A 27,121-nucleotide genomic window follows, 5' to 3' on the forward strand; every position below is an offset into this window, starting at 1 on the left:
CCCGAACGCTGAGGTCCAGCGCTGAGGGCCTTCTGGTGGTTCCCTCATTGTGAGAAGCAAAGCTACAGGGAACCAGGCAGAGGGCCTTCTCGGTAGTGGCGCCCGCCCTGTGGAACGCCCTTCCAGCAGATGTCAAAGCGATAAACAACTACCTGACATTCAGAAGACATCTTAAGGCAGCCCTGTTCAGGGAAGTTTTTAACGTGTGATATTTTACTGTATTTTTGGTTTCTATGGAAGCCGCCCAGAGTGGCCGGGGAGGCAGCCAGATGGGCGGGGTATAAATAATAAATTATTATTATTATTATTATTATTATTATTATTATTATTATTAATAAAAGCACTGTACAATCTTACCTTATCAAAAACATTGGCAAAAGCCACAAATGCTTGAAATATACACTTGTGATAGCATCACTGGCATATCTGTGATGTAGCACTTGTGGGATAGCCTTTCACTTGCCTGCTACTTGAGAATATTGGGGACCACCAATTTGTATGCACATGACCAGGCTACTAAAGTATTAGTAGCCATATAGAAGCAGAACAGAAAGGTGTGGTAGCAATAGGAACATCTGTGATTGAGGGGGTCCAACGGAATCAGTGATGGCCCATTGAGGAAAAGGATTGTAGATAATTGCAGAATGCTTTAGGCCATATTCAGCTACAACAATTTAACAAATAGAAAGCATTAAAGATGTGAAATGTGTTCACAAGAAAGAAGTAAATGAGGGAACAATATGAACTGCCTCTGCCTACCCCAATGAGAAGCATTTCTTGGACTACAGCAAGCAAGATCAAGATGTCTGGTATATCCATACACTCTTTTACGGACTGTGGACTTATAGGGATAGAAATAATGTTACGTACTATTTATTTATTTTTAAAAACCAAATAGTTCAGTGTAGGTTGTGTTAATGTGAACTCAACAACTAATGCTTGCATGGAAAGCCTAACACCATCACTATTTTATTAGCAATGAGAACAAGCTTAGGTTTGTTTTGCATCCAGTGTGGCTAGACACCCATAGAAGTGTGTTTGCTTCTGGAAGCTTGGATATAGGATTCTCTTTCAACAAAGTTTCTAATGCTAACTTAATGGCAGTTATTCCCTTTCTGAAAAGTAGGGCTGGGGCCATACCAACACACCAATCACACACTCTTAACATATACAGAGACATACAAAATGGTATTTCCTATGAAAACAAGGGGGTTTTTTCTTAGCAACTCCACTCAAATTTCCATTTTCTTTCCATTTTCTTTCCATTTTCTCCATAAGCTTTAAAAAATAGTTTTAAAAGAGTAAAGCTCCTAATCACTGTTGTCTCTATGCTAATTGTGCAAGAGGCAAAGAGTAATCAGTAATTCCATCAGAGAAATGCAAGCAATATTAAAGTACAGAGGAACTACAAAGCCTGTCTTACAGCTATTTGAAGCCTAAAATTTCAAAATGCATCTACATCCTGAAAATTGCATGCGTGCAACTGCAGATTGCCTGGACATTTTTTGCATCTTTGCAAGGAACAGTAATCTACCTTTCTGCTAAAACACTTTTAAAATTTATTTTGATCTTCTTCCAACAGATCTTACTTCAGAGCAACATTTTGAAAGTGTGCATTTCACCCAACAAAAGCATTTACCCTAGTTAATTTATACATAATTTTGTTTTCTCATAAAGATTGATAACATTTTATCAGGACTTACCCATATTTGCATGGTGTATATTTTTGGTATGTTTTGTTATGTTTTAAAAAACCATGGCATTTCCCCCCTCAGCTGCTTCCCACTGAGCACCCCTGAAGGGCCAACTACTGGCCACATCTGACTCACAGAGTAGGGTTTCTCCATTCCTGCTGTAAAGTCTACTTCGGGGAGGAAGAGAAGCAGAGATACCAAGCTCTTCCTTGAGCTCTGACATCAGGGATTTGCATATCTTCTCAACCCACAGACATCCTATGAGATAAATGATTTGTTTTGTGGATGGAATAAAACTGGAATCTTGCAGTTGAAAATGTGCTGGCAACTTGTTTCCTTGGACAGCGAAAACTGTGGCACTGATTATTTAGAAGATTATTTAAAAACTCAAGCCAGAGGTATTTTTCTAATCATTTTATTTAGATTTTGCGTAATGATTTATTGCTCATCTGCAAGGAATAATATTGCATTCATTAAAAATCATTCATATACAAAATAAACCTATCCCCACCTGGGTTGATGCTATAACATGCTCCCTCTGACTGAACTGAGGTGTTGCCAGGCATGAGAATTTATTCCATGGCTTATACAGAGATGAAGCCCTTAGCTAAGGTATCTATTGACACTGCAACACAGAGGCAGACAAATGGAATGAAGAGGCCCTCCCTGAACTTCATGGAGGACATTTGGGAGCACACTATGGTTGGCTTAGAAGGATCCAAGCCAATCCCGGGATCAGAACTTGTAGTATTAGAGCTGTGAAATTGAGAAACAAAATACTAAGATGCCATCCTGATGAAGGAACTGAGAGGAAGCACATATGCTCAGTTCTGAGATCACTTCAACAAAAAGGAAGAACAGAGTTCATTTGGCCTGGCCAAATGTAAGTCAGATTCTGGAAAAGGGGGTGGGCAGGAGGAGCTGGAGGCAAAGGGATCTCCCACATTCAAGTCAGTCAATGGCCTGCAACCATTCTGCAAGGCCAAGTGGCCACCCTGTAGCTGCCAGAAAGGAACCAGACAGCTATTTGAGGCCAAAGGTACAAGAGAAAGGTCACCTAGGGCTCTGGGAAAGAGAGAGCAAGCATGAACGTGCAAAGGTTTGGTGGCTCAGACTCCTCATCAAATCACAGTTAAATTATTCTCCTCAGTGAAGGATATCAGGAAGGACCACAGCCAATGCCATACAATAGTGGAATAGATTTCAAGAAGATGGAACTAGGAATGTAATCTGTATTTACATCAAGTTTTCTGCAAAGGTTACATAAAAAGCCACAGAAATTCAAGGTTGATCATATATTCACTATGATTCACAGTAGTCTCTAGCTTTTCATCACTGCCCCTCGAGACTTCAGCACAAGCCTGAAGTGATCAGATGCAGGCAGCATTTGCCTGAACCACCTTCCTTAGCCTGATGTTTGCCTCTCTAAAGATGAGCTCCCTCCTCTTTCATGGCACTAAAATGTGAAATCTGGCTGCACTGTAGTTTCGCAGGAGAGGTACCAGTGCATCAAGGTAACCAGACAGAATAGGCTAGCCTAAGCCAAGGTAAGTAAGCAGCAGAGCACTTAAAACAGCAGTGCCAATGGGAAGGGATTCCACCTTCAATATTCATTTGCTACAAATGGAGCCTGAAGATGGAGGGAAGGTGCTTTACACAATGAATAATTCTTTATAGCAGGTGTGGGCGGCAGTGGAGGGAGGACATTTGGCCCTCCAATCGTTTGCTGAACCACAACTCACGTCATCCCTTGCTGGGGCTGATAGGAGTTGTAGTACAGCAACATCTGGAGGGCCAAAGGTCCCCCACACTGGCTTTGTAAGATATGAAAAGCTAAGCTACTACATCATCCAAATATCCCCGGTGCTGGACAAATGAAAGGATGGAGCACAGGAGATACCCATCTCAGCTCAGAAGGACTGATTTGGTTCTTAGTGGCCCCTACCAATTCTGCAATGTATTACTGATATCTTCATAGAATTCTATGATTCTACCTTAAAGATGTCCAAACTCGAAGGAAAAGGAATTCTCACCCATTGCCTTTTAAAATATGGTTCTGGTACATCTTCACTTAAAGAAAGAAAAAACATAACATATAAAAGCTATGGAAAAGTGAAGACAGTGGATAGTCAATAGCCATTTCAATTCAGATTAGCACCCTAGCAACTTAAAAAGAATGTTAAAGTCTACCTAGGATTGGTGTAATCAGGCATGCAGCTACATATTTCATGTAGGAAAAATAGCCTAACTAAAAATAAATAGTATTTGAAATTGTCCCACTGTTTCTTCACAACACAATATTAGGCATTTGTTGAATATACACCTAACTGGCCACAAGATATAACTCTGTTCCAGTACAGGAAAAGGAGCACTGATCTAGCAGCTAATAAATTGGGGCTCGTTAAGGCAATTTAGAATTTGTAGATAATTCCACACAGAAAAAATAGTACTCTTAATATTTTGCAGTTCTACCAACTACAACTAAGGTGCTCCAGAAAGTTTTAAATTAAAAAATAAAATGACCAGAGGACAGGAATGCCCTTCATTACCCAGGGAAATCCTTTCCTTAGTAATAGAGCTGAGGAGCTGAAACTGTACTATTTTAGTGGTGATGCAGCAGGGAAATCCCAGGTTGTCTGTAAAGTCAGACACAAAGAGGAATATTCAAGAGAATAAGAGAGGGCAGTAAAATCACATGAATAAAATAAAAAATAAAAAAGTTTTTAGAAGTAACACAAAAAATATGTTCTTTAAAAATATTCTTGCTAAAGCTCTTGTGTAGATTATGTAGTCTGGTCCTTCAGCGTTATGGTCCATCAGTACCTGCAGTAAAGGAGAAAGAAAGCCAAAGTCAAGCACTGGGCGCCCACCAAGACACAGGATCAAGTGGAGGCACTCCTGCCTTAGGTTATCAGAACTGCCAGTCCAATTCTAGTCTTCCCTTGCCTGGTGTATAAATCCATCATTAGCTGGCACTAGATGTTTGTATTTCCATTCAAGACAATTAAGCTAGAAGGGTTTTCTATTTTGCCTGTATTTATTACTATTATCTGAACCCCAATCTTCCATCCAGGATGTTCAGAGAAGCCTCACAACTACCCTGCTCATCACACTAACAAAACTATTCAAAAAATTACAATTCATGTTGTCGTATCTGAATTATAGGCAAGTCCCTATATGTTTCCCAGTTTCCCCCAGTGGAGAAGGTTACCTATAATAGTTTGGTTTAAAGGGTCCATTTTTATTAAGCCCCAGATACTTCGCTTGATCATCTGTTAGCTCTGTCAGATGGGCATCAAATGAAGGCAGGTGCAAGCTGGCAACATACTCATCTAGAAAGAATACAGGAAGACGTGTTAGAATCTCTAAGGTCCTGTTTATAGCGCCTAGACATATTTAACCAGTTACTCCTGAAAGCTTTCCCCACCAATTCTAGGCTCAATAAGGAAGGCCACTTGCAGGTCTAGCAAAGCTCATCTATAATTATTTCACACTATGGACAAATATCAGCGATTACATGAATACTGATGCAGAGACAGTCAATAGGTGGGGTATATTTTTGGCTGTGTGTTGTCCCACAGCATTCAGTCTGGAACTTTGGCTTTTAACATTTTTACCCTGAATTCAATCATGAGACAAGTTATAACCTAAGAGGTGAAATGGCCTTGGAATCTCTCATTCTCAACTCAATCTTTAACAGTTGTTTTTCATTTAACAATTCTTGCCAGAGGGTACAGTAGATGCTTCTGCCTTGTATTTTTCATATTCAAGACATTCAATAAATGTACATGTAGAAAGAAATAACAAATATATGTCCCCTGAAAAGTATATACCATATGATGTAGAAGAATGTTAAAATTCAATGTAGTCCTTTTAGTGGAATTTGTATTTTGATACTGGCAGACCCCTGGCATTTTTAATTTTATTTCAAAGGTTTATTTTCCTATCTTTTGATAGTATTATCCCAAAAATGGGACATCCCTAGCTTATATACCCAGGATTACAATCACAGCAAACAGACTAATAAAAATATAGCTATTTCAGACAAAGAGGAAAGTTATCTAAAAACATCTAAATTTCAACTGAAGCCTGACATGAAATGGATGGGCATTGCCCATAAGGCCTCAATATACTAAAATTCTCGATATACTAAAGTTCTTAAAAATTCCTTCCGATTCTCAAAGCATGGTTGGGCCCAGCACAAACATGTGGTGAAGAAACTATGTTTATTACAGTGGTACATGCTGTGCTAGCCTGGTGTTCCAAGAGAGGAGGCTACCGCTCACTGATCAACAAGCAGCAGCTAAAAATTCTACCATTGTTTGCTCACCCATCTTTTTAGGCAGAAGGTACACATCTTGTTTGTATCGTCCCTCAGGAGCATTGTAAAGCTCAATCAAAGCCAGAGCCTGTGAAGATCAGAGAGATGCTGGAAGTAACAACTGCAGGCTTTATCAATTCTTTCCAGCACACTCTGAAAAGTTATCATTGTAGTTTTGACACGCCTGGTGGCTAACCTATTAGTCTATGTTCAGCACCGATACTTTAGACATTGAGCTTAGAGGTGGTTGTCCAAGCTTTTGGGATAAATGACACAACAGTTCTGTGGATCTAGCTTCTTTTTTGAAACTGCAGCGAGGAGTTTGTTGGTACAGAATACACCGAGTTAGTGAAAAGGAAATCTATGTGTTGCATCTTTGCTGAGCCAGTAGGAAAAAAAATAGGGAATGCAAACATGCTAAAATGTTATTAAGACTCACCCTAGTGCCTAAACAAACTAAGGTACATAGAGGCATTTTACTGAGGAGAAAGGCCAATCTCCCCTGTATGTGTGTAACACTATTCAGCTGAACAAACAATTCATCTGCTCTGTTTCCTTAGTTTTTAACCTCTCCAGACTGCAAACTCTGTTTTCAAAGGCATAAACAGATACCAAAACAGTGGACAGTTATGCTGCTTTTTTAAAACTGAAGAAGGCATAATAATAAGTGAGAAGCAGCAATTCTAAGTATTTCATTCATTTATAGGTTCACTATGAAAGGACACTGGATTTGGTGATCTTGAGAACCTTGATCTTTCATTGTGGGGGGAAACCTGAAACACATGTAGGCCATAAGAGAGGAAAAGTTCCGAAACGAATGGGAGATCTAGGCAGGGCTTCAAGTTGTAAAGGGGTGGGGCTTCAGCAATCGACACAACTTCCTCCCACGGTGAACCGTTTGCTCAATTGATCATTTGGCTCAGTTCTCCATGTCATTCCCTTATAGTTGAGCCTTTGCTTCAAAATCCACATTTTATTTAATTTCATCTATGGTGAATACTTCAAATAAATATGCAAGTTCATATGCTCTTCATTATCTGTCTTGAGCGCATAATATTCTCTAGAACTCTAGCTGACAATATTTTTCAATGCCTCTATTTAAAGATCAGAACTAACAGGCAAAATGCAGTTCAAATAAATCCTCTAACTAGGCTTTTACTCAGACTTGAGTTGGAAAACTAATATAAATATGGTATCTTATATTTTCCATCTCTACAAACACATTATAAATACAGCATCAAGCAAGGCAGGGGAACCTGCAGGCTAAATCATGTACCTGAGTGGTAGCAGTAATGGACAGAACAAAGGTTGGAACTGTTGAACAGCTCAGATTCAGAAGTCTTCCCTAGAATGACAGGGAAACAACAACAAAAAAACTTTTCGAGAAATCACCTCTTGTGCACAGAGAGCACCATCAAACAGAAATGCAATATTTCAGATTCAAGTGCAATGCTAAACTCTTCAGGTCCAGCAAACTTGGGATATAACTGCACAGTTTGAACCAGAAGCAATGTGGCCTGACCAGGACTAATAACCACTGATGTATTTAGGTAGTTAATGTTTCCTTTCCTGGTGAAAAGTTAAGATCTATGATGAACTCAAAAGCACAGGCATGATTTAGCAGGAGGATAAAATCTGTTTAGCAAAAACTTTTGAGATCTTCATATTCCCACTGGTCTGGCTAGCTTTGGAACTCTGCTATAAAGCTCAAGTCAGACAACAACTCTGAACTACCCAAATGACACCTGCATCATCTTCTCTTCTCAGCAGAACAGCTTCTCCTTGATACATAGCTAGCCGCCCATTCAATTAGCCTACCAATACCCTGGGAACCTGAAAATAAGAGATACAATTCCTTATGATGAACCCTATAAAGCCCTCTGTTTAGGCCTTTGCCAACATACCTCAGCTAGCAGAACAACTCGTTTGCCATCAGGCCAGATTATATGATCCACTTGAGAACGTACACGCTCCCAGGTTAGCTCAGGGGTACGAAGACTAGCCTAGGAGAGATTGAGGCAGGGATCAACTACTAGGACTTATTAAGATGATTGAAAGCATAATTAAGATTAACAGACACTCACCACATCAATTTCAGTGTTGGAATGGCCCATGTTACATACAATGCAGCTATTTTTCATTCGGTCCAAGTGCTCTCTAGTCACCACATTTTTGTTTCCTGCAGTAAAAAGAGGCAGCTAAAGCAAGCTTCAGCCAGGTGAGCCATCAAATTTCCCCTTATCTATAGCTACAACTTTAATCCCAACACAGTGAGTTGAATCCCACCAAGTAATTGCATGAGTTACTTGCACAGTGTAATTTTCCCTCCCTCTTCTTGCCCGTGCAAATGTTGCCTTCCTCCAAATCTGCTCCAGAGGGTTCATGGGGAGGAACTCAGAGCAGCTATGGTAAAGGTGCAGGGGGTTACATAAGCAGAACTCATTCCACTTGTATAATTACTTATTTGGATACAACCTACAATAGAAAGCGATACAACTTATGTCCTCTTTATATCCTTTGCAGGTTTCCAGTTTGAGTGGGGAAATACTACTACTTGTTACTGAGCAAAAAGACAAAATCGGAAGGATTTCAGCGTGTGGGGTGGGTGGGAATAATATGAATAAAACATGTGCACAGTCCTTCCCAGATTGATTTACCTGTGCAAGTTATGACAACATCCACTTGGCGAATGATTTCATTGAGTTTCACTACCCGAAACCCATCCATGCTGCCAAAGAGAAGGTAAGAGATTAAAGGGACATCAAACATGGCAACGTGAAACTGAACAAGCTGCTCTGGCTATTTAAGTTTTAAACCTCAAACTCTGTTCCCCAACATTTGATTGATGCTTAGAGAATCCACTGACAATGTCACACTGTAGTTATGTACATGCATTCATATATAGCTGTTTGACTAAAACTGCTGCAATAGTTTATTTTCATGAATAACAATAATTGCAGTTTTCACCAATACATTTTTCAGAAGTGTTTTTTCAGCTAAGCTTTGAACAGATATTAGGTGTGAAGATTTTGAAGAAAGGGGTCATTAATGTGCATTTTCATTTTATTGAACTACAAGTTATATTGTTAATAATAAAACTTGCTAGATACCCATTCTACAATAATTGAACCTCTGCTTCTTTAAAAGCAAGACATAGTTAAAATGGAGATCATTATCTCCTTGTCTATATTTGGAAGAAACAGAGGGAGAAACACATGATTTATTTAAGGTTCATACTTTCAAACATTTCATATAGATGTTTCACTTATACCTCACCCTTCTTTTTACCCACTGCCAATAAATTAATCCTTTTCACATGTATTATTGAAATAACTGACACTGCCTGAAACAACAGTAGCAACAGAAGAAATAAAGAGAAACAGGATATGCCATTTTACTAGTTGAGAGCAGCTGATCTTAGGGTAAGTTACAGAAGATTGACTTATTGGACACCGAAGCTCTTCCTATGCTCAGTAGGCAGGGACTAGAGAAATAACTTCGACATTTCCTGATATCTGTAGCAGTTCTGAAAAAGGACAAGTTGTGTGGGGCATTCTGAAGAGAAATGGGCTTTCTGGAGAAAGATCAGAGTGTTCAGAGGTAAAAAGGAAAGTTCTGCAAGATCTATTAATCTTTATGAGTTCAAAATTTAAAGTAGACATTCTATTCTACTTTTTAGAAAAACCCTGCAAAGTAGTCAAATGGCTTATCCAGTTAAATCTTACTGCTTCTATTAATCTTACTGGAGTTTCACAATTATTCCATCTTACATCAGATTAGTGCTGCTGGAGCTCTCGATGACTATCCTAGTATTTAGCATCTACTACTTCTTTAAGAGGATATTCACATGTTTATTCCCCCCCCCCCAAATATTCTTCTTATTGACAAATGCATTTCGGCACACTATTCATGAGCCATTATTAACAGAACAGTGTCAAACTTATGAGGGAAAGGACTCTTACATATGGAGGTACAAGGTCACAATCAATTGTGGAACCCTCAAATAAAATGGAAGGAAATGGAAGATTCCCTGAAGCTTTATGTCTTCTTGCGTGTATAGCCTCAGAATGTGAAGTTTTGGGTAGAGAGAGGCTCTTCTTTAGTAGGCTAATTAATTTTAACCTTTTGAAGTAGCCCAAAAAAGAACAGCAAGCAATACAAGAAAAGGCTTGTTCTCTCAGACAGCAGCATTTGTAACACCTCATTTCTCACCAGGCTTGAAGAGCACAGATAGGATCAATCTCTGTGATGCAAACTATGGCTCCCAGGGCCTTCAGAGCTGCACAGCATCCCTTTCCAACCTGGAACACACAAAAACAACTACAAAATCTAAGCAAATACAAGTGTTTTAAAAACACAGGATTTATTGAGAAACATTGTTGGATTACAGCCCATCTCTGTCTTCTCTCCCCCACCCCCGCACTTCTACATACACACAAGTGTAAAGAGAGAGAAAATGTAAGCAATGCAGCCAAAGGACCATGAAGTGTGGTACAGTGGTACCTCTGGTTACCTACTTAATTCGTTCCAGAGGTCCGTTCTTAACCTGAAACTGTTCTTAACCTGAAGCACCACTTTAGCTAATGGGGCCTCCTGCTGCTGCCGCGCCGCCAAAGCATGATTTCTGTTCTCAGCCTGAAGCAAAGTTCCTAACCTGAGGTACTATTTCTGGGTTAGCGGAGTCTGTAACCTGAAGCATATGTAACCCAAGGTACCACTGTATATGATATCTGTATGAAAATTAAAATATATACAATCAGTTGATTCACTGATGGACAGGGTGAATTCAGACCAGTTTATCACATGGGAAATTGCCGGAAAGTTTGCTGACTTCTGTATATACTCAACTATAGTAATACATTCACCAGTGACTAGCTTTGTAGTATTTTGGTTTTAGGTTTGCTCTTCCTCCAGCCTTGGTTGCTTCCCCCACTGCTTCTATGGCAGGGTTGGCTAACCCACAGCCCAGATCCAGCCTGGCAAGCTGTGGGAAGTGGCCCACCAGCTCCTGCAGCTGTAGCTTTAAGCTATAGCTTAGCACTGAGAATAAAACTTAAGTTTACCCAAGCTTTTCTGGTCCCTGAGCCTTACTAAATTTTTAAATCCATGTTTTGTATAATGCTCAGTTTTATTTGTGATATATATACTTTTCTTTTTATCCTGTCTGTCTAGCTTTCATGCAATATTACCATATTGCCTTTTTTTCCTTATTTAAATGCGTGGAGGAATAAATAAGCCAACAAATAAATACAGCGCTCTGCCTGCTCTTTGGAGAGTAAGCTCCAAGGGCAGACATAGCCCTTTATCTCCTGATCTCAGAACTGTGGCAATCAGCTCTGAGATCAGGAAACAAAATCTCTGCTGCCTGCTCTTTAGAATCGCAGGCAGAAATCATAGTGCTCAGATTGGGAGATAAAAGCTATCTGTCTTCTTTTTAGAGATGCAGAGTGAAAAGGCAGCATTTCTCCCCTCTCCTATCTCAGAGCCAAATAGCCAGGAATGGAAATGCTGTCTTTTTCTCTTCACAGAGTAAAATATAGCATTTCCTCCAGCTGTAAAGAAAGAGAACAATTTGTGCATGTATGTAACAGAGCGCATGTATGTGTGTGAGGACTGCATGCATGCATTTGTATGGGTAATGGGGATGACTTTGTAAGAGCTTTTATCCTTCCAGGGTGGTTGGGTGGGGAAATGGTGTGTGCATGCACACTTGAATGTAAGTGTGTGGGGGCATGTATGACACTGTGTGGATGTAGTGAGTGTGCATCCTTAACTACACACTGATCATGCCCACCACTAGCCTGCGGTCCTCAAAGGGCTGGTTGACTGTTAATGAGGCCCTAAGGCCGAAAAAAGGCACACCTGCACTGTGGACTGAATAGATTTGTTCTATGTATCCCTACATGCATATGGCACCAGTGTTTTATCTCTAATTCCTGGTTTGTTCTTCATGGAAGCTGGTGGTTTTGGGAATTGACAGATAATGTTGCTTGGTTTCTAAATGTATATTTTAAAACAGTATATTCCTGTTTATTTTAATTGGAGTATCCACTGTCTTCAGATCTCCTCAACTGAGGCATTTAAAAAAAAAAAACATGAGAAACCAACTCCCACCTTCAATCACTTTATAGTCAATATTAATAGCATACAGACACAGTCTCTTAACTTCAGAGGCATCATAGCACTATTTCTCCGTTTTAAAAAAAATCCTCTCAACCATACCAGAACAGCAAATACTTGAAGTATATAAATCCTCTGAATTATGAGATTTGAACAAAATGGGGGGAAAAAACAGGAAGCTAAAATATTCATTTTAACAAAATGTCACCATTCAACTCTCATCACTCAGATAAATGCTGTTTGTTTGTTTTGCTCACAGACAGCAGCCACCATGCTTTACTACATTCTAATATGTGAAAACTTTTGCCACAGGAGAGGGGCACCTTTACTACATTAAGAATGCATGGCAAAAAAATGTATACTATGTTTCTCTAGTAATGCAGTGAAACACATGGTAGGAAACTCTGCCATGTGTTAAGACAGCCATCTGTACTGGTTTAGTTTGTCCACATATGAACACTAGAAAAAAAATTATAGCCTAATCTTTTTCTTTTTTTTTTAAATTTGGATAATAGCTCCATTGCTCCTGTCTCTCTATATGAAAAGTTGGGAAAGAATCAGATAAGCACTAATAAGAAAAAGAGGAGTTCAGAACTCTCCCTAATATGCCTTTGCACAATCCTGCCCCCTAAGTGCTTTTCTTCCAGACAAGGTAACTTCAATCCTGAGGTTCAGCTGCAAATACAGGAGCTGCGCAAAGATTCTCCACTCCAGACTAGAGAACTCATTTTGCCATTAAAATCAGACCTCCCTCCATCCCCATAGGCCTATTAACATGACTAGAGCAGCTCCAATCAGGTTAGCATACAAAGCTGCCGCAGCACATGTAGTTTAGCCCTAAAATGTACATAATTCAACTTGTGCTATTCATACATTGCTGGAAGCACCCATGTTGAAGCACTGTTATCTGCGCAAATTTCAGCACACTTGAACCATAATGTGTGCCCTAATCACCTCTTAGATTCTTTCCAGATTTTATTGTACAAATACAGCTGAGAGTAGAGACTCTTCTAATGATGTGAAAACACTTGCTAGTATCATCAGCTTGCAATTACCGTGAGAGCCATTACAATTGGATGCATAATCTTCTGCTGCAACACAAGTTGTTCCTAATGCTCCTTATAGTAATCACATAAGGAGTCATTACTAGTAAAAGGTAGATCATGAATACAGAAGGTAATGAATGCTAAAGCAAAGGTAACTGTACTGTACTGTACACTAATGAGAGCTGCTGAATCAGCCAGGTTACAACTCACCTCACCATAGCCACACACCACCACTTGCTTTCCTCCAAACATCACATCTGTTGTTCGTTTTAGGCTGTGGGAGAGAAAGAGACTCTTTTTGAGAAGTTAACCACATGCAAAATACATGCTTGACTCAATACAATGGCTTTGCTTAGCTGTCTCGATAAACTGTAACGTGCACAAGCCACGGGAAATCTGGAGCTTGCCTCTCCTTGTCCTGCATGGGCCAGAGGACTTCAGAAGCATTCACATACTTTTGATTTTAACTAACTGAGCCTTCCTGTTTCATCTGAACTGGGAACTGTGGTTTATGGAACTATAGCTGGCAAGAACAAGCCAGTTTCAAGCCATAGTTCATGAAACAGGCTTGTGTAAACCAACTATCCTAAGTGTAAACCAGATCTTTGGGTTAAATGGGAAGCTGCAATTAGCTGAAACCAAAAGCAAATGCTTCTGAAGTCCTCTTCCCAGCCATAAAGGAGGAGGAGAGGGTGGAGAATGCGAGCTGAAGACTTGCTGAAGTTCATTGAGTGGTTTATTGAGATGCCCAATGTTTCTTAATTCCACAGTAGTATGACCCTATGTGGCCACCAGATAATACGATCACAGCAGTATTCAACTCCACAACACAAGGAGCTGAATAGGAAAAATATGGAAGCTGGGGGCCGATTCTGAGGGTTTTAACTCCCAACTCCCAAAGCTGAGTGCCAAACTCACCCATCCAAGATGGATTCTCTGCAACAATATAAGTTATCAAATTTCTGTTTGGTGACAGAGTCATTTACATTCATAGCTGGAACACAAAGTTTCCCAGCCTTTGATAACTGGTATAACCTAAAAGAGAGAAAGAGAAGATTTTAGAACTGAATACTGTGAGAAAAAACAGGATAATCAGCAGAACATTAATTTGTTCCCTGGGCTAACACCCAAGCTCCATATTTGTGGTTAATCTGCAGCCTTCCAGATGTTGCTAGATGACAATCCCAATCATCTCTGACCACTGGCTATTCTGGCAAGGCTGACAGGTGTTAAGAGTTCAATAACAGCCTGAGGACCACATATTAATCAGGTCTCCTCTGCATCTTGTCTTCAAGCAACAGCAGAAGTACCAATTCTTACAATATACACTTGAGTCCCCCAAACATCTTCTGCTTCCAGTAAATATAGAGTTCTAATTTTTTTTTAAAAAAAGAATAAGTGAGTTTAGCTGTATTTAGGCCTGATGTACATAGCACCCTTAGTATCTTCCTGCAGCCATCATATGTGTAATTAGCAAAATAAAAATAAAACGCTTCACATCAGTGAGTAAGCCAAAGTGATTAATGGACTACGCCTCTGGATTTCTGGAGAGAGAGAAAAACATGTTCCTCCCCCCGTATTATATTCAACTGTGAAATATAGCTAAGTGGTAAACTATACAAAACAGTAAATGATCTAATAAATAAAAAGTCCCAAGTTCAATCCTTGGCATTTGCAGGTAGGACTGGGAAAATACTCCTATCAGAAACCATGAAGAGCCACTGTAACTCAGTGTAGAGAATATGGAACTGAATGGAGCAATCGTCTGACTCAAAAGCCAGTTTCTTTTAAACCATACTGAAAATCATGACCACTGGTAACTTAGCACTGAATGCATCTGTACCGAGTACTGGATACTGAAATACCCATGGGGGAAGGAGGAAAGGAGAAAAAAGAACAAGCAGCAGCTCATGCAGTTTCTATGAGTAGCCAAAGTATAGGGAAGAATAGTCAGGCCAAAGAGAATGGTCAGTGGGACATTAAAATGCATTCCTCCTTCTTTATAAACATAAGATGTGGCAAAGGGAAACCAGAGGAATGTTGCATGAAGAACATGGCAATTTTTGAGCTTAAACTTGAGAAGCCCCATGGCTCAACAGTGTGGGAACTAAAATAGTAGAAAAGGCCCTAGGTTCTGCCTTACCTCAGCCATACCTTTCTCTTTTATGGAGTTATTTATTCCTCCCCCATCCTTATTACCATCCCACAGGGTCATCATGATTAAAAGTGAGCTTTAATTTGTAGATGCTTGCTTACCAGATATGGGCAAGGCCCTACAACTTCCCAAATCTTCATATTGAAGGAGGACAGACAAAGGTTTGCAGGATCCTTTGGGGTTGATTACCTGTGCACACCTGTCACACTCTCTTCTACAATGCCTCTGATCTTCTTAAATACATTTGGATATTTCTTATAAACCCAATGGGTCAGGTCTCCCCCATCATCCAAGATCTGAAAATAAGATAAATATAATTAGCTCAAAGATATTCTGCTATTTATACTGCATGCCACATGTAACTTCACTTTAAGGCACAAAGCAGGATTACTTCTAGGCAATTAAACTGTTAAGTCACATAACCATTAAGGGATCAGAACTCTGATATTGCTTCACAAACCATTATTATCGTGCACGATGTTGTCCAAGCAACAAACCTGGCCTGGTTTTCTAACATATAAATAGAAATATATGAATTCTACAAGGTATACTTCCAGAGAACCAGTACTAGATTTTATTGCACAAATTCAAGTGGAAGCTGGAAAACTGGTTCAAGCTGTATACTCAGAGTAAGGATAATCTACCCTTTTCATAATTGACCTGACAGAAAAAGAAATAGGGGATGCTCATCTATAGCCGGTTATCTTAAAAACAAAACAAAACCTGGAACAACAATCAATAGCTAAGGGGTTTGCTATACAGTAACTACAAAGTTTATTAACAAAAAGCTTTTTCCTGAGCTAGTGTAGATACATGAAACAGAGAAATCATTGTGTATACTAATACTTTATTAGGAAGGGAAAACCACAGAAGAATTTCCCCTTAAAAATGAAATGGCATTGTTTCAGTACAGATTTGTGCTTATCTGGTATATCTAGCACACCAAGTCAAAGGGTATGGGGTCCTGCTGATAGTACTCTAAAAGACACACAGAGTTGTATCTAATGCTGCACATGTGGAATTCTGCTCATGTAGTAGCACTCCCCTTTCCTCTTCTTGCATGCACCCCAAATCTGCTCTGGAGGGTCCCCCCAACACTCTGGAACAGATTTTGAGGGTGCTCAGGGGACTGCAGGGGAGAGGACAAGACGCTGTGTTGCATAAGAAAATATATGTTGGGCAAGCATAATGGCAGCAATGGACACAAGTCAGGCAATTAATTTCATGGAAGTAGTTCTTCTAGTAGATGCAAAGGACATATGACAGACAATTCTCTCATTCTCTTAAAAACAGATAATCTAAGACAGATGAGCCACCATTTATTATACTATGAAGTGAGCAATCCCTAGTTTATTTTTTAATGTGAATGATTCTATCGTGTGTAAACATTCAGTTGGTTTCTATTTAGCTATATGGCAATTAACAGAATCTACATAAGGGGGGGAAGCCATTTTCTTTTCTTTTTTAATGATTCAACTTTGTGCAAGAAGTGTGATAACTGAGAGCTAGGGAACATTAGGCAGCACCCTCCTTTCAGAAAATCTCATTTTCTATATATCTGTCTATTATCACGACTGCCTTGCCACAGTGAAATTCTGCCCTTCTTCCAACATAGCTCTGTTTATCTCTGATCTTCACAACAACCCTCAGAGATAAGCTAGACTGCAATAGAGTGATTTGCTCAAAACCAACAAGTGTGCTTCATTCCCCTGGTTCACCAAGCACATTCACAGTATACATTTAAAGCACAGGTCTTCCCCCCCAAAGAAGAGTGGGAACTTTATTTTAAGGGTACTGGGAATTGTAGCTTTGTAGTGAGTAAACAACATTTTCCAGGATTGTTTTGGGGAAAGAGATGTGCTTTAAACAGAGTATGAATGTGACAATTATTGAGACTTGCAAATTTGCACCAACAAATTAAATACCCCATTTACAGGTGGTAAATTTAGGAGTGGCATTTTACAGATTTGATACATGTGAAATTCACCGCCATGCTTGTGGAGGGTGGGCGCTGACCATGAGCAGCAGGTTTTTCTTTACTTATTTCATTATACTTATAAACCCACTCTTCACCATACTGATCTCAGGACAGGTTTTTTTGTGACAGAAAAAGCTGAGCTCCTTTCCCAGCAGCCTGGCCATTCACCCTCAAGAATGCAGCTGCCATGAGCCACCAATCTCCCCCCCCCCCGCCACCCCCTGCAGAAAACACACACATGAACACACACAGTGTGCGCAAGGCATTCTGGGGAAAACAAAATGGCTGCAGGGTTGAAAGAGGAGCTGTTGCAACTGGGAGGAACAAAATAATAAAGAAGCAGCAGCCTACTCCAGGACCTGCTAGTAATTTTGCTGCAATCCCCATCATATCACCCAAACCAGCTGCCTGTTTTTGGAGGGTGAATTTCACCTTACCACCGCTCCCCCCAATCTGAGCTGCAAATGGACAGGAATTAACAAGTATTGAATCATAATACACTTTCCCATTCTTTCAGCTAAGCCCCACTGAATGGAGAAGAGAGAGGGAAGGAGAAAACTTGAAAAGGGGTTGAATGTGGCTGGACAATGAACACTAAATACAGTGTGATTCAGTAGACTAGATCCAAAGAACCACTGAACTAGTTCTGCATGTCCAAAAAATGTCTTTCCTAAACATTAGCTCCACATCCATGTGAAAAACCTCTTTTGAAACAGAAAAATACACAGTGGTCTGCTGAAAGGGATGAAGTCAGAAGTTCCAATGGGCATGTCAAAACCCTTGGATGTGCCTAAAGTACCTCTTTGGATGCCACCAAATACACTTCCAAAGGAGAAGTTAACAAATGTGTGAGAATATGGGAAACCTGGGAGAATGCTCCATTACCATGTTGGCCTGCCAGGTATCCACATTAACACAGCGATCGATGCACCACCAGAAGTCATCCTCGGATTCTCCTTTCCAGGCAAATACAGCAACACCTAGCAAAAGAAAATGAATTTGCTGGATCATTCTTATAGCAGTGCTGCTTGAAGCAGACTCAAAATAAGCACAGTTCTGGCACAAAGCAGCTCTCACCCTCATTTTACCTAACCAATGCTGAAAGATGCCCCACTGTTTTTTTCCGGATTGCCTTTTTTGTCATCTGTTTAGCATATTTAAGTGACCAGGCTATTTGAAAAGACTTTATCTTTATACAACACATAAATAACAAGGCACTGATCTCTGGAGGCTTTCTCTGGTCACTGAATTGTAACTAAGTTAAAGCACATCCTAGTTAAGAATTATATTGTATTAAATGGACTACATTAAAGCAATTTTTCTGTACAATCTAAAATCTGCTTTGGGATCTCTTGAAACTACACATGTAATAGCAGTTGTAGCTAGCTTGCTAGTTCTAAACTGTCTATCAGAGTGGATTCTTGGCAGAATATGCAGGAACAGAGCCAGTATAAGACAAAGTCCTGTGGCACTTTCAGCATAAGAAATGAATTGTGATAGAAGTTTCATTAGATAAGAGATGCATACAGAACATAATAAAGCAAAGCCAAGCCAAACAAGCTCTCTTAGCATAATCTAGGTTCTCCCAGCAGGTTCAACGGAGTCCATCTGGCTATGGAATGTCTCTCTGAGAAGGGTTTGCAAAATACCCAACAACTCAGGTATGCAGAGAATTTACAGAAATATTAGGACAGTGAAGTTGGCAACAGTACTTCCCCCCTTGAAGTCTGTACAAACTGACATACGGGTTAGAGTTATACAAGCTTACAATATTCAGCAGTGACAGAAAAATGCTAGAAATCTTTTTTGAAAGAACAGTAAATTCGTCTTCATTCTCTTGTCTGCACCAGTTTTTGTGTTTTATTTCCACATAATTATGTACTTAAACCACTCATTTTCAATAAGTCTTTGTGTCAATTTCTAACATGAAGCAAGTGCAACTGATACAACATGGCTACTTCCATACATTTAGATCTAATAAAATACAGTATAAGTCTACTAGCAGACTAATCGATGGATCCACAGATAAAGCATGAACTTGTGATTTTACAAACAGAACTAAAAATCTTTCCACAAGGCCACCATGTGCATAAAGATAGACTACATCCAACTACAATTCTTTCAAATGAGATTGCACTTATTTCATCGCTGAGGAATTTTGCTTCAAAATTTCTGCTTATTAAGTAATTTGGTCCTTCTTTCAAAAATAATGCTTCCACCAATGGCTGCTAGCCATGATGACTATGTTCTTGCTCCACCATCAGTGGCAGTGTGCCTCTGAATGCCAGCTGCCTGGAATGTGGGCTAGCTATAGGCCTTTGATTGGCCGCTGTGATCAAGAAGGGCTTTTCTTATGTAATTACCTGAAACAAAGTCGGTCTTATTTTGTTTTAAATGAATTGTTCAAAGGTTGCATCGTTAGTGACAAGCTGTACAAATCTGATAGCAGAGCTTCAAACACAGCCAAATATTCTCGGTACATCATGTATTCATCTGTACTGAATAGTCTGACAGAAGTAGTAAGTGCTACCCTAATAAAAACAGAATTTGCATTTCTAATTCTGATACCGAATCTCTGTGCCGCTGCCGTGTACTCACCAGCTTCAGCCAAGGCAGCAGCTACCTCATTCTGAGTCGAATAAATGTTGCAAGCAGACCAACGACACTGAGCTCCCAGTGCGCACAGCGTCTCAATCAAGACCTGGGGGCGATGCAAGCATAATCAACCAAAAACGCAGCAGAAATAGCTGGCTCGATTTGGCCAATACCAGGCCAGAGTTATGACCCAACCCCCAATCAAATCAGGCATACCCAAGTCCATGCAAGACATTGCAGCCATCAGCCAAACCCAGCGGATACTGCTGACAACTTGAATCCTGGAACTGCCATAACAGCAAATGTCTTTGCCGAACACTATTATGTACAGACACATCAGGATGGTTGGGAAACAACAACAACAACAAAAATGCTCTTGTTTAGACAACGGAGTCACTTTTCCACTCATCTCTTTATTCAGAAAGGGACAAAGGTGAGTGGCATAGGTAGCAGTTAAGATGAAAGGCAGCTGGTGTGCAAATTGCAGAGCACTCACCGCAGTCTGTGCTGTAATGTGCGTGCATCCCACAATTTTAGCTCCAGCCAAAGGCTTCTCCCCCTGAGCTCGTTTTCTAAGTGAAATCAGTGCAGACATGTCTACAAAAGCAGAAGAGAAGTTTTCAATGAAACTTTTGCCATCCACTGGCTGGTCATCCTCTTGGGTTCCCATAGTAAGTCAGCTCAAAGACATTTATATATGTGAGAAGGTCTAGAAACGCAAAGATCAGTAATGGCAACTGTCTTGAATGTCAGATTGGATGTCAGTGAAGGATGCTGGCAACCTAACACTGCAGTCAGAAAAGGCTGGAAGTTGTCAAGTGTGCAACCTAAATGGAAAGGAATATAAGAAATATAAAGGACTTTTAATTTGTCCCTAACACAGAAGTGGTAAAAAAGGACTGTTCATGTATTGACCATCAGCTGCTGTTCACAAGACTGAGTACATAGACAGTTGCAACTGGCATCATTAGCAACACCTGTTGAAACAACCCTGAGAAGTTTTGTTTTTGTTTTAAGTTTACATTGCTTGCTGACATTTTGACACAGCTAATCTACTACCAAGGGGGTTTGCTGACGAACAGGATATAATTTGTGGTACCCAAAGGAGAAGGAAGCTTCAACAGCTCACTCTTTACCTTGCTCAGCAATCTCTATCTCTCGGCGGCCAAACTCTGCCTGCTTGATATTCTTAACGCAGAAATTGCTACTGCCCTTCGAATTAGTTTGCTGTTTTTCTCTTGGGGAAACTTCATCATCAGAGCTATCTGTGTAGGATGCCGCTAGAGAACAAAACAGAAGTGTTTGGTAAGAAAGGAGTATACACGAAAGAAATAAAGACAATTCGTATTTCTTACTAAGGGCTGACATTTTACCATCTGTGCTATTTTAACTTCATTCTGATCATTCATCTTAAAACAGTGGAAGTGTCCTGGTCAATCTGGTTTCCTGTTGCAAATTTTTCACTTCTTGGCTTATACACACTAGCATAAGGAGGCACCGTGTGTGCTTCAAATACTGCAGGATATCAACATCCTTTGAAGATTATTGGCAGGCAGATTTTTATTTTTTATTTATTAAAAAATAAGCTTCCTTTCTAATATACCAAGTCCTTAAAACACCTTACAAGGATGCTTTACAGTAAAGGTAGAGCAGTGCATAAATACATGGGGTGATATTTATCGAAGTCATATTTGAAGTAGATCTACTGAAATCAATGGAATTAAATTTCTTAAATCCATGTCAACTACCATAGAACACGACAGAACTAAAAGGCTAGTATTGTATACATGCACAAGGGATGCTACAAGGGATACAACAGGACTCTTTCAAGCTTTACGTGCAACTGAACAGGAAAAGGTGATGACTTGTAATCACTAAAACCAGAGGTATACAAAGGGGCTTTGCTTTCCAAGAGACCATGAAAGGGTACAAAAGATGGCAGCCACTATGGCTCATAGCTGAATGTGCCAAAGTTTTGAGAAAGAATGGTGTTTTTCCTAAGAGATGCATCCCTAACTATAAGGCTAGCACTGCCAACTGTCATGTATTCCAGTATTTTGCAATACTTTTGAAAATCTTGAATGAGGTTGTCAGAAAGAAAGTTAGCAATTGCCTTTAAGTCTGGGGTCAGGATTAATGCTCAAAATATCAGCTAAACAGGAAATAAAAGGTCTGGAAAAGAAAAACACCTACCAGAGCTGTAGCTGTCAGTGGAAGACTGTGAAATGGACCGAGAAAGAGACCTGCGACCAGTCTTGGTTGGAAATTTGCTGAACTCTTGCATATCATCCGCAAACTGGATTTGCTAAATGAAAAGGAGTAAGAAGACATACATAGTTATACCACTTTATTTTATTTATTTTATTCAGCAGGCTCACTTCTCCACACATTCCACAAAGACAAACAACTAAGCAATCCAGGGAAGAATGTTGCTTGCTAAAATTCAAACTCATTAGGAGAAAAGGTTGCTCTTTTATTCCAGTTTCTCTGCGCAAAAGGTGAATTTCCCTCCCCTGCCCCCATATACTTGCGCTATTAGAAGGTTACATTAGACACAACAAACTTCATGCTACTTTCTTGATGAATACCATCTTTATCCTCCCCCCCCCCCAGTAACCCAAAGATACAGGGGTTTAAGAACAGTTAAAACATTTAGATCATTAAACTACAGCCAAGTCATATGCCAACAACAATACTGCTATTCAAGTCAATCAATCATGTATTTGAAGTGTGTAATGAAAACCAATGTGATCATAAGAAACCAAATATACTAGCTATTCCACATTAAAATCCCTAGATTAATTTAGATAAACCAGGAAAGAGCTGTGGGCTTAGAACATCTTGACAATGGCATACAGTCAGGAACTGCAGCTCACAACTGACAGCACAAGACACATCTTGGAAAAACCTGGTTCCTGTTCTCTTACAATACCTTGGCTTTTCTGTGAGAAGAGAACTGTTTGGATTGTACCACCTGCAACTAAGATAAACTAAACACATGCATCACCTTGGCTGGGAGCAAGAGAAAAATCTGTAGCGTTAGGCTGAGGAGAAACATGTAATATTAGAATGGCACTGTGGAAAAACTATTGAAAATGTGAATTTGAATGCAAAGAAAGAATTACTGCTGCAATTTGCTTACTATTATGAAAATTCTAGAACAAGTGGTCAAACTTCCAAGTACTTCTAAGACTCAAGAAAACAAAGAATTTGTACCAGGGAACACCTCCTCCCAGGAGTAAATGGCTCAACAACAACAACAACAACAACAACAACTACAACTATTATTATTATTATTATTATTATTATTATTATTATTATTTACCGGTATACCCCGCCCATCTGGCTGAGTTTCCCCAGCCACTCTGGGCGGCTCCCAATCAAGTGTTAAAAACAATACAATAAGAGAAAACAGAACCAGAGAGGCTGAGAGAAGGAAACAAAGTGGAGTGACATTATCTTGGACCCCACACACTACTGACAATTCAAATATTTGCTGCAAAACTTTCCTGTATTGTTTTTGACATAGCTCTTGTCATTCACCAAGATACAAATAAAAAAAAATGTCATCTAGCAATTCTATTAAAAAGGCTTGTTTTATACATTTATAGTTTAGTTAATTCATAAAGCAAGTTACATCAAACTAGAAGAGAACCTGAAAACTCCAACTGATTCAAAATATAGAACCTGCCCTGAATTCTACAAAGCACATAGTTCAAGGATCATAACAGTTCTCACCATGTGATTTGATTATTTCAACAAACCAGCCCCATGTGCTGCTTGTGTGGCCTTAAGAACAGCATGATAGCAATGGGATTGCCAAGAACCAGAACTGGAAAAACAGAAGTCTTGGATATCATGGAAAAGGCTTGCCTCTTATCTTTCAACTATTATGGCCTGAAGGGTGCTTTTTTAAGCTCTGAACTTCATAATGCACAAAAATTATTTCAATAATAAAATTTATGGCAGCCCCCCCCCCCATTTTTCTCTCTTATATTCAAACGCAGGCTTTAACAATGTCTTTGGCAAAAATTAATGGATTCCCATCATAGCTTAGTGTCCTTTCTGAAACAATTCACTAATGTCAAGCAGCAAAATAACTAGTGACAATTCAAAAACAAAAAGGGAGGTCATTAACTAAAACCTAATAGTAAAAAATAGGTTAGTAAGTTAGTAAAAAGTAAATCCCCCTTTGCTGAAAAGAGTGCTACCAAGAGCCTACTTTAATCTTGCCCTCTGATTTCATCCAGGTCTAGGAACAAAAACAAGTGAACTTTGAACAAACCAATCCCTACAGACTGTGTCCAATGCTATTTTAAGTCCTAGAGGAACAGCACATTGTTCACCATGTCAGGAAGTATGTTTATGAGTGAGATTTAGTAAGCAATTCATTGGGCTGAACTCCCTTCTTCATAAACCTGTTCGCTTTATTTCAGTCTAATCCTTATTTAATAAATGCCTAGCATAGATCTTTGTAACTTTCACTGATAAGACCAACCAATAAAAACTAGGTTCAAAAGTATTTCCCATGCTAAACACCAATCTATCATACTTAGCTGGTGAGTTACCAGAGACTCTGAACTGCATTCAGATCTTATCAATGAATGATACTCAGCAAATCAAATCCTGGATGAGAAACCCAAAGGGAGAAGTATTCCAGCTTGAACAAAGTTTAATGTTTCGGCCCTTTCAACTGTTGAAAGAATTAGTGCAATGAAGAATGAAAGCCAAATCCAGTAGAGGACAATGCTCCACATGTCTTCAGAATGTATAAAACTCAAATCTAGTGTCTCTGAAAATGAAATCTGATTATAATACAAACAAAAGTTCACATAACCTTTTAAAATAGAATCCATTAATTACTACAACAGAAAGAATTGAAGTTTGCTTTCCATTTAAGAAGGGGGGCGGCCTCTGATCAAGAATTATACTGATGCAGTAGTATATGTATTAACTGTGGCAGAGTGTGAGCATTGAAGAATGTCAACTAAACAGGACAACCAAGTTTTAAGTCCCATTAACTTAAAAAAGGGAGAGTATTAATTCAATGATTTACTCTTCCATAAAATTAAATGAGAATTAAGTTTTGCTGGACAATTCTCTTACTTTTCACCTCACAGAGAAACACTAATCTGCTCAGTAATTACTAACCCCAGCCTCTGAAAAGTTATTTGGCATTTAGCCATTACTCAAGTGTTCTTTCTTAGGGTCTATGCATACATACAACTGTGTTTATTTCACAATTGCCCAAATTTGCCCCTAAGGAGATGATCCTGTAGTTCACAAAGCATGTGTGCTAAACACCCAACTGTTTTGGATTATTCTTCTAGGTTTATATAAGGAGTATGCTACAGCAACTAGTTAGTTTGATTTATACAATAGGACAAAATAAAGAAAGTCTATTTTCTTTTGTGATTTAAAATAATCTGTTTACATTGGCTTGATTGAATTCAATCTACCATGTTTTCCCCCTCCCCTGCCTGGCAGGCCCCTTGAGCTGTTTTCACTAGCCCAATAAAGGTGCATGTTCTTTGCCACAGCTGATGTGTAGGAGCCATGCTTCCCTCAGAACAAAAGCATGACGAATAGGATTAATGAAGTGCTGTGACATTCAAAAATGAAAAAAGCACAGTAAGTAGATACCAAAATGGATGAAAGAGCATTCAAAATTATCCGTCTAAATTAGGCTTCCCTCACATTACATCACCTACCATTGCTATCACCATAAGGGTACCACCACAGGGAGCAAAAGAATTTGTTCTTGTGAAGGCAGAGCTTCACTGGCCTCTGACATTTTAAGTACTGCATTGTCAAGTCCCATTAATTGCATGTTATATGGCAGTATTCAAGGCTTCAGTAGAAGTCAGCAACTGTAAATGTTGAGCAGTCACAATTGTGAAGATCTTTAGACCAAAAGGGATATATTGGTAAATTAATACAATTTCCTTCAGTCAGAAAAGCACAGGAATACAATCTGTACTCTATAGCACTACCAGACAAGCCATCAGCTATAATATGAAGGTTAGCAATCAACAATTGGAGGCCACACAGAAAAGCCATTTCTCCTCTGAGAAAGCGGAGAGTGGCCCAAAGTAAAGAATAGGCTCACAAGGGCTTTAATTGTTACAGCTTCCTTTTTATTCAGAAGAGCGTCTACGTAATATCTTTACATTATTCCACTACTGCCATGACCAACTAGAGTGGAATTTCAGCTGCTATACTAGCACAAAACTATGAAGCATCTTTGACAATCTAAAAAACAACTTAGGCATCTCAACCACTATGAAATCACTCACAATTTAAGCACAAACACAAACTTCACTTCATTTCAATTGTAGTGGTATCAGAAGATGGATTTTCCTCCCAAGACTGCTATTCTTCAAACTATTTAATCAAAATGGACAGAACAAATGTGTGGTTAGTTTAAAATGAAAACTGCTGTTTCTGGTTTCCTCTTTGCCACTGCACCAGAGGCAGAGAGTGGAGGGTGGAGCAGACGTCTGCATTAGGTCTAAGAGGTCAAATAACCACTTGGGGCCACCAAGAAGTCCTTAGAAATTTAGCTTTTGAAAGAATCAAGGACTACAATGAGTATAAAATAAGTACACACAAGTTGACAGAGATACAGATTTATTTTGTAGATAACTTTAATGTCTGCTTTATTTTTCAAACCACTTAGAAGTTTTATTTATTATCAAGTGGTATATAAAGTTTGCTAAATAAATAAATATGCAAATGAGATTTCAACAAGATTTTACAGGCTAGGTAAAGCTGCACTCTGGTCCCGTGAACTCTATGTAACACAGACCACAAAGCTTTGAGCAATTAAGAGGGAACTGTGAACTGATGCCAAAGGCTCTTTTGCCTGCCCCAAGAGCCACAAAGCCTCCCTTCTGCAACCACCTAATCAGACAAGCGACAGCTGTGCATGTGAGGAAAATACCCTCTCCTCCTAAGAAAAAGGGGGCTACAGAATTATGTCAGAAAAGGAGTGCCCTCAACTGGCAGGGCAGCTACATCCATTCTCAGCATAGGTGATAGGATGTCTGCTGAATGCGTGCATGCTTGTTTGTTTGTGTTTGTGTGTCTGTGTCTCTGTGTGTATACCACCTCTTTTCAGCTATACCTCAAGTGCTTTTGTTCTGTGACATCCAAGCAAAGGCCTTTTAATCAGCATATCTATAAGGAAACTTGATCATTAGCCAGTAACTC

At 39.4% G+C, this 27,121-nt stretch overlaps 1 protein-coding gene across 3 annotated transcripts in view; it reads right to left on the reverse strand.

Annotated features, from left to right (window-relative positions):
• Positions 1-2,093: 2,093 nt before the first annotated feature.
• Positions 2,094-27,121, reverse strand: part of AHCYL1 (adenosylhomocysteinase like 1) — a gene marked incomplete at its 3' end in the record, with an annotated part of 49,068 nt that continues 24,040 nt past the window's right edge. Inside the window, exons 2-17 of one of the 3 annotated variants that reach the window (XM_083617819.1) lie at positions 22,103-22,214; positions 21,046-21,189; positions 20,406-20,506; positions 19,913-20,015; positions 18,200-18,294; positions 15,526-15,632; positions 14,100-14,216; positions 13,392-13,455; positions 10,228-10,316; positions 8,673-8,743; positions 8,100-8,194; positions 7,920-8,018; positions 7,292-7,360; positions 6,025-6,103; positions 4,906-5,026; positions 2,094-4,517 (exon numbers count right to left, since the gene is read on the reverse strand). In XM_083617819.1, coding sequence (XP_083473945.1) covers positions 4,511-4,517; positions 4,906-5,026; positions 6,025-6,103; positions 7,292-7,360; positions 7,920-8,018; positions 8,100-8,194; positions 8,673-8,743; positions 10,228-10,316; positions 13,392-13,455; positions 14,100-14,216; positions 15,526-15,632; positions 18,200-18,294; positions 19,913-20,015; positions 20,406-20,506; positions 21,046-21,189; positions 22,103-22,214 — 1,473 coding nt within the window. Of the gene's footprint in view, positions 4,518-4,901; positions 5,027-6,024; positions 6,104-7,291; positions 7,361-7,919; positions 8,019-8,099; positions 8,195-8,672; positions 8,744-10,227; positions 10,317-13,391; positions 13,456-14,099; positions 14,217-15,525; positions 15,633-18,199; positions 18,295-19,912; positions 20,016-20,405; positions 20,507-21,045; positions 21,190-22,102; positions 22,215-27,121 lie in introns of those variants that run through there. The other 2 variants (XR_014549101.1, XM_083617820.1) reach the window with 2 other exon arrangements.

Source organism: Podarcis filfolensis (assembly GCF_964270895.1).
Source record: "Podarcis filfolensis genome assembly, chromosome: 6".
Lineage (NCBI taxonomy): Eukaryota > Metazoa > Chordata > Lepidosauria > Squamata > Lacertidae > Podarcis > Podarcis filfolensis.